Genomic DNA, 8692 nt, shown 5'->3' with positions numbered 1-8692 from the left:
TGCATGCATGCACGTGCACACACACACACATGCACACACGCATGCACGCACACACGCACGCACACACAAGCACAGTCCAGCTATTATGGACCAACGCTAAACTAGCCAGCCACAGTAATGTTGGTTCTGTCCAAAGGCGCTGTACTGCTTCATCCAAAACCAACACACAAAAAAGCCCAGAAGAGTTACACTCCTTGCTGAAACAAAGGAGGCTCAGGAAAAAAAAACATAGCTCATCATTCATGAAATACACATACTGTAGCCTTTTGGTGCCGATGGGATCGGTTCACTTTTTTTCCTGAAGACACTCAGCTACATAACAACAACATTGCTATGGCCTTACCAAGAGTCAAGTAGAGTAGAGTAGAGTACAGTATCATTTATTGATCCCGAGGGAAATTAAAGTGTCAAGTAGCATACATACGTAGCATACATACATAAATACAGAAGAAGACGCAAGGACATTACACACAACATTGCACATGTATTCAAAAATATCTTAGAGTCTCAAGTAAAGCTTCTACTGTAGGCTCCACATGAAACACGTTGCCCTCTCATGCAGATGTGACTGGCAGTGATCCCTCTCACCATTTGTTGAGAAAGCTCAACTACATCATCACTATGGTATTGTAGAGAATCTTAAGTGACACATTAACCCAGTAAGACACAGCCTCTGTTATCAATTAGCTCTTACCAGAATGCCAAAGACCAAGTTGTAATGTATTACCTAAGGCCCTGAGCACTATCATAGAGGTATAGTGCTATGGTAGTCATTTTTTTCAGTGACTATTACAGTGTTCCGCTGGTGGATCACCGTACGCCAAGGCAGTGGTCGGGACCCTTAGGGGTGTGGAGGTACTGAAGGGAGGTTGCAGACAAAAGGGACACTTCATAAAAACAGGGAATCCACAGGTTAACTGCTAACATAATTGCATAATTTGGTGAACAATAAGTGTGTTCACCTGTATGGTTAATACGTAAGATGAAATTGTCATGCGGTGGATGTCCAATGGACAAACTAAACTAGGCAATATTGTTGTCCATTAATATTGCTAGATTTTCCATTAATAGTTGCTAGAAATCCATATTGCTAGAAATCCATTGCTAGGCTAAGACTATGGTGGGTGCAAGGGGTCGCGAAAACATTCTTAAGTTCAAAAGGGGGTCCCCGCTAAAAAAGTGAACCACTGCTTTAAGTGGCTACGGCATGGTCAATAGCATCATTGTGACGATACGGTTATAATATCAGCCCTCCATGACAGAGTTAAACAAGGGACTGACCATATCTTACGGCTTTGGCTTTGTGCCTGCAGTCTTACAGTGCGTATAATAACGTGGTGGATAGAGACGCAGAGTGGAGGATTTTCACCAACAGCTGTCATACAAGGGTCGCCGCGGCGACTGTCAATCATCTGTAATCTCCCCTGGGCATGCTGATGGTTTGATGATGAAGATGATGATGATGATGTTGTGTCCCTCGCCTCGCGTGTCATCATTCCTCGACTTTATGCATAATAATGTCATCGTCCTGAAACCCCCAAGCTGCTTGTCTCTGTGCCATTTCCTTCTGATGTCTCCATCATCTTCAATTTGTGTTTTTCTGTCTTCTCATTTGCTGTCGTTCATTTGCAGGAGGATTGCACTGTCAAGACGTCAGTGGCCGAGCTGGCTGGACGGTTCAAGGGTCACCCTCTGCCGATGCCCATGCCAAATGATGAGGTATGCTGCTGCTGATGATGATGACGCATTCTAACGACACAGAAATGACATGGAGGTCCCCTTCATCCTTAGTCACAGATGAGCTTTCGTCCCCAATTCAGGGAATTCTTAAGGTTTCAGTTGAACTGGATAGATTATGAAATGACGCATGGAGATGACATGGGCATAGACGTCCTTTCTTTCTCGTCACAGATTAGCTTTTGTCTCCAGTTCAATCAATTGTTAAGGTTTCAACTGATGTGTAGATTATGAAATATCTGTTTAAGGAGCATGACTGTGACATGCGAGGCATGGAGAGATGTCTTACTAACTAGGGGCGGAGTGGTAGGGGGGCGAGTGAGGCTCTTGCCCCTGGGCCCAAGGGCCCTCTCATTTTGGTGGTGGGGGCCCTATCTGGACCTTGGCACCCCCCCCAACCCCCCTCCCCCCCCCCCCCCACCCCCCCCCCCCCCCCCCCCACCGTCCTACAACCAACTACACCCCCTGGACCTCATCATAAGCCTCCCAACGCCCCCTTGACATCACCGTTCATGAGGCTGCCAACGCCACCCCTTAGTATTAAAAACATCGAATGGTCTAATAACCCCCCCCCCCAATGGCAACTAAGCACCGCCCGCCAACTGTATCCTTCGCAACGCCCCCCGAGGGTTACCCCATGCCGACTGGGGGGCTGTAGAGCCCCCTTTGAGAAACACTATCATACACACACACACACATACACACACACACACACACACACACTCACACACTCACTCACTCACTCACTCACTCACTCACTCACTCACTCACTCACTCACTCACTCACTCACTCACTCACTCACTCACTCACTCACTCACTCACTCACTCACTCACTCACTCACTCACTCACTCTCTCACACACTGAACAAATTGGCAGTTCATTGCAACTGACAGGTGGCAGTGGTGGTCTTCAAAATGTTCTGTTAAGAACGCTCTGGCAATCATAGCCAACGGCTAGCTCTACAAAGCTTTTCACTCAAACTTCTCGACGGCAGTCAGGATATGGTTCTTGTGTCTGTTTTTCCCAATATAGCAACGATGTCTGCCAACTCCGTTCCTCCTTGGTAGTTTAGCCACAAAACATACAACATACAAAACATGCAGTGTTTCTCATTTCCTGATGTGCGTAGGATTTAAAGGAAGTTGTCTGAGAATGGTGCTCAGTGTGTGTGTGTGTGTGTGTGTGTGTGTGTGTGTGCGTGTGTGTGTGTGTGTGTGTGTGTGTGTGTGTGTGTGTGTGTGTGTGTGTGTGTGTGTGTGTGTGTGTGTGTGTGTGCGTGTGTGTGTGTTTCAGAAGAGGCCTATTAGGAGACGGCCACCGTCTTCCTTAAACTTCCAGAACAAAAAGGATGGTGAGAGTGAACCAGAGGTGAGCCTGCATGTTTGTTGTCAAAGAAACACTTTCATACCATTACATCACTCCTGAGGTCTTTGTGTTATTGTCATTCGTGGCCTTTAAAGATTTATGGGCTTATGGGTTAAACAAGACAGGCCGCACCTTTCAAAATATTCTTCAGTGACACTGAAGAAGGCACACGCCGAAACATGTATGTGCAATAAAGTGGTAGCCTATACTGTGTGCAAGGTGTGGCCACTCTTGTTCGAGCCAGCACCCTGAAAATATTTGGATGAACACAGAGCATTATGAGATGCGTTGTACGATCTGCAGCATTGCATTATTCCGAATGATTGATAATGTGCAATGAATGCTTAGCATAAGAGATGACTATAAAACCATTCATTTTGCATGGGTGACATATTTGGAGAAATGTGTGCAAGCGACTTGATATTACCCATGCATGATTTGTTCTTATGCTCATTTGATTGATTAGAAACAAGCAGAGGGTTGCACAACACTTTCAAAGTTTAACAAGAGAACTACTGTGTCTGTGTTTTATCTATCTCCATAGCGACCGGCGATTGTTTCACCGCTTGCTGCCAAGGGCAAGCTAAAGAACTCCCCACTGTTCGAGAAAATCCAGGTAATCATTCGCCCACCTGCTAGATGGACACACACACATGCACGCACACACACATGCACACACACACACACACACACACACACACACACACACACACACACACACACACACACACACACACACACACACACACACACACACACACACACACACACACACACACACACACACACACACACACACACACACACACTCATTCTACAACTATTTGTATGCAAATTATCCTACAACTATTTGTATGCAGGGTTCATCTATAAAAAAAAAAACTTTTCATGTGTGACAACCAGAGGCAGCCCGCTAGATGGACACACGCTCCATTTTACAGCCATTTGTATGCAGAGTTTGTCTGTTCCCTTGACAACATGTGGTGGCTTGCATACAACTTGCAGAGGATGAAGACCACATACTCCTGTTGCTGATGCAGATATTGTTTTTATTTTTTTTATTGGATATCTGGCCTTTTTTTCTGGCCAAGTAAACCTTCTGTGACCAGTCAAAACGTTGTGCATTGGTACCCTCTTCAAAGGTTGCATAGCACCCCCATAAAAACATCAACACTTTGCTTTTCAACATGTTCTAGCTTCAAGGGCACCCAAATGTGACTGTTGCATATTCGATCAGTGATCAGCAATCAGCATTAAATTGCAGTTTTCATTATTCAATTGTTCTGGCCAAAATGTCAATTTTCGAGTAATGTCGATAAATTGTGCAGTCCTAGGTGGAAGATGCCAGAGGACAGTATGGAAGACACATGACCATTAATATTCCCATTGACTCCGTAATTGTCACACATTCACAATGTACTGTAATGTGCTATATATCAGTGACGAACACCCCGTAACAATGTAGTGCTGTGGCGTGTAATTTGCGGACACCCCCAGTTTCCTCTGACCTCACGGAGTCTTTAATTTTAAACAACAACGAATACAACTCACTTTGCAAAATAATGTTTAGCTTATTAGGACAAGAGACAGATGCAGGCCATGAGAGGGGGAAGGGAGTGGTGTTTTGCAGTGACAGTCCCTTGTAGTGCTATTTGCAGAAGTAATAGATGAGCTTGCTGTCTGAACTGAGTTTCTGCAGGCTGGGATGAGCACATTGTCTAACACATTACAGCACAGCGCACTATTTTAGAGTGAGTGAGTGAATGTTTTGGAGAGAGACCACACCGACTCTTCTCTAGGGGGACGGTGGAAACAGGAAACAATCTGGTGTTGTGTTGTCCCCCACCCACCCGAATGCACAGATAACCTGGCCAAATGAAGCTCATGATGAAACTCATGGGGGATGGGGTGACCATTTGAAAAACTCTGGCCATTTTCCTGTTTTCATGCAGTTTCAGTCCTCGGCCTTCATCTGATGAAGGTCTAGAACTAGAGATGCACCGGATCCTGATTTGTAGGATTCATTCCGGATACCGGATCCACTGCTTAAGATCCTGCCGGATCCGGAACCGGGTACCGGATCCTACGAAAGGGTTGAAACACATAGCCTACTCGCACATGTGGGCCATTTTTATCACGTTGGCTCAAACTATTTTGACTGAAAAGCCTCGGCTACCGGATCCTGGAACCGGATCCGGATCCTGTGAAAACCCCTATTATCCTGCCGGATCCGGAACCGGATCTTGGATCCGGTGCATCTCTATCTATAACCAAAACGTCCTACGTGCATCTAAGGTGTGCGAAAAATATTATGTTTAACATGGATGGGGTAAGCTTAAAGCTACCTGCAACAACATCTTTTCTTGTACTGTATGTGTAGGACTGTGGCCACAGACACAGTGTGTATGTCTTTCTTTAATTTCGCTCTCCCATTAAAAAGTGGTGGTTGACCAAGAGTTGACACATACTTCACAGAAAAAAACTAAAGAAATGTTTTGTCCTAGTTCTTTTCAGTTTCTACTGGAAACTTTCTAGCTCAGATAACACTTCTGCAAATGCACACCGTGGCCAGTTGCCACCACTCTGAGAAGTGATGTGTAAGTGGAATTGTTTTACCCTCGAGAGGGGTGCTGCTTTTATAGTGTAAATGGTGCCACCTTGTGGCTTGACCTGGCATTTGCAGTGGTCCGGATTGCGTGTAAGAAGAAGGGTTGTTGAGAGGGCAAGAGAGGGAGATAAAGAGAGGCAACGAGATAGCGTGTAAGTGGGGGTGGGGGTGGGATTGGGGGGTCAAAAGGATAGAGAGACAGAAAACGAGAGTGTGAAGGTCTGGATAGAAGAGAGTGGGCAAGAGAGAACAAGAGAGGGGAAAAGAGAGAGGGGGGAAGTTAGGGGGTTAAGAGAGATGGGGAGAGTGATCGATTGGGGAGAAAGAGATCGAGAGAGAGAGAGAGAGAGAGAGAGAGAGAGAGAGAGAGAGAGAGAGAGAGAGAGAGAGAGAGAGAGAGAGAGAAGGAGAGAGGGAGGGGGTCAGTAGCTCCCTAAATATCCCTAATCTGGGGCTCAGGTTCATGAGCTAATGGGATCAGGGAAGTGGCCAAAGCCCTGGTGTGAGTGTGAGTGGGAGCGGACTCTCCGGTTCAGAGTGGACACACACACACACAAGCCTTCACCTTTCAGCCATGGGACAGAAAGGATGCCGATTCTCTTTCTTCTTCTTCTCCTCTCCCGTACAGGTACGAGCCCTTTCCTCCCCACTTCTCTCCTCTCTCCTTTTATTTCCTTCTCCTCTCCTCCCTTCATCTCGTTTCTTCTCCACCACCCACCTGACCTCTCTCATGTAGGCCAGTGTTGCTTGTTGCTAAGCTGCATAGTGTGGCCTGTTGTGAGTGTTGTGGAGGTTTCTGGGCCGGGTCATGGATGCTACCAGCTCTGCTTGCTTTGGTAGACGCGTAGATACAGTGGCGTGCACAGACTTTTTGGGAGGCACGTGCTGAAGATGGGAGTGTTGGGGACATGTGGAACATCCGGCTTCCTTACTAGGCTGTGGAGGCTATATATTATATTGGGACATTATTGTCACATGATTTTGCTCATGAAGCATATCATGCCAACATGGACAACAGTACATTGTGACATTTTTTAATTTTTTAAAAGAACTTTCAAAAGGGGCATTTGATGGCAAAGGGGCAGGCGCTTTAGCGCGACCTCATCCCTGTCTGTGCACGCCTATGCGTAGATAGATCATGTTCATGCTATTTGGACATCAGCTATTTGAAGGAGGGTAATAAGAAGGTTAGTTCTGCAGAAAAGAGGTGTAACCTGATCATCCATGTTTTTTATTTGTTATTATACAGTATTAATGCATGGAAACTGTCGCCTGGTAAGCTATGGCTGTATGAAATGTCCAGTCTGGCATTGTACAGTTCAGAAGGCTGACTGTGAGTGAGACCAAACCATAGGGAGGGAAAGTAATCTCATCGCCCCCTGCTGGCAACGTTCCAGCCCCCTCCAACAAATGAATGTTTTTTTTCTTTGAAAAATTACATCTCGGCCCTGACGACGAAGTAGAAGTAGTGGCAGTCATATTATGGGTATGTTGGCCCGTTTTATCGAATCAGGTGGTAAAATGTTCGTTTTTTCACTGATCTGAGCTGATTTTAATATTCTTTAAAAAGCTAATACAGAACTACACTGACTGGCATGTGTGGCTTGTTTACTCCATGTAATTAGCATAGCCAAATTAGCATAGCCAAACATGAGCCAGAGAGGTGGTTACTCGTCACCACAGAAGCCATCATATCTACTAGAGAATTTAAAACCATACCAAAATGATCGCGTGTATATATGTGTAATAAGAAGGCAATGTGGAACTCATAGGATTACAAGAATGTGAAGATATGCGAAGAACTTGCGTTCGTTCGCGTTCATTTGTTTCTCTGTGTTGTCAACGAGGCGCGAAGCACAGCATGCTGGGAGCTGTAGTCCGTTTCCGACCAGATTGGCACAATTTCTATTTTTCTTAAAAGGGCAAAAAATTACTTAAGATTTTCACAGGTAGTAGTTCATGCTATTGTGTACGCTGAAAAATGTGTCTGGTGTTATAGTTCCAAGTCATATCTTTGTGGGATTTTTTTAAAAACTTGTCTATGGGAGTTTCAATAGGATCACCCTGGTGTTTGGAACGTAACCGCTAGGATCGCTGTTTTCCACTTTCCCTCCCAATTATTCAAGCGGCCTCTGTACAGTATGACCAATCAGACCACCAGTGGATGTATGACATTCATTATGTCTGACTATTAATTTAAGTGTGCGGCAACTTCTTTATTAAGCGGGCTTGCAGAGCAAGGCCCGATTCTAGAAATCCCTAAGTACAGTTTATTATTATGCTTGCTTGATTCTCTTGTGCAGGGCAGTAAACCGTTTAACCTATAAACTTCATTCAAAGACTGTTAGAAAGATCACATTCTTTTTAGTTTTTTTTAACAACAGCAAGCTAAAGACCTAGAAACTGTTTTTGATTCTGCCCTCTGCCTTAGAGCACCATACTAACTGCCATACAGTCAATCAGAACAGGTGCAGCCCACATAGGGTTCCATCTAGTTCTCCTAATGTCAGCCAATGGTCAATCCTTTGGACTCAATTTGTTTATGTTGTCCTCACTTGTCTGGTGCTATTGTGGTGGCCAGGTGAGTGGATCTGGCTGCCTCAGTGTGTGTGTGTGTGTGTGTGTGTGTGTGTGTGTGTGTGTGTGTGTGTGTGTGTGTGTGTGTGTGTGTGTGTGTGTGTGTGTGTGTGTGTGTGTGTGTGTGTGTGTGTGTGTGTGTGTGTGTGTGTGTGTGTGTGTGAAGCTCAGTGATATTGAGGATAGTCGGACACAGAGCCATCTATAGGGTGAGTTGGGCTAATCCCATTGACCATTGTTTTTTTTACACTAAAATGGTGGCTAAGGACGGCTCGTGGAGCTCTGTTAGTGCCAGGAAGTGGTTACACAGCAGGGTGTAGTATAGCCGATATCCTAAAATAGGTCTTATTTCACGGATGTATTATTTCATTATGTATTATTTCACCTAATGTAAGTGAATTTT

General features: G+C 45.2%; 1 protein-coding gene across 2 annotated transcripts in view; it reads left to right on the top strand.

Annotated features, from left to right (window-relative positions):
• Positions 1-8692, top strand: part of zgc:153184 (uncharacterized protein LOC751652 homolog) — a 64866-nt gene that overhangs the window by 29938 nt on the left and 26236 nt on the right. The window contains exons 2-4 of one of the 2 annotated variants that reach the window (XM_063204791.1): positions 1633-1719; positions 3036-3107; positions 3649-3720. In XM_063204791.1, the coding sequence (XP_063060861.1) occupies positions 1633-1719; positions 3036-3107; positions 3649-3720 (231 nt within the window). Of the gene's footprint in view, positions 1-1632; positions 1720-3032; positions 3108-3648; positions 3721-8692 lie in introns of both variants that reach the window. The other variant, XM_063204790.1, reaches the window with a different exon arrangement.

The sequence above is a fragment of the Engraulis encrasicolus genome, chromosome 8, assembly GCF_034702125.1.
Source record: "Engraulis encrasicolus isolate BLACKSEA-1 chromosome 8, IST_EnEncr_1.0, whole genome shotgun sequence".
Lineage (NCBI taxonomy): Eukaryota > Metazoa > Chordata > Actinopteri > Clupeiformes > Engraulidae > Engraulis > Engraulis encrasicolus.
This window is presented reverse-complemented; position numbering and strand designations above follow the sequence as displayed.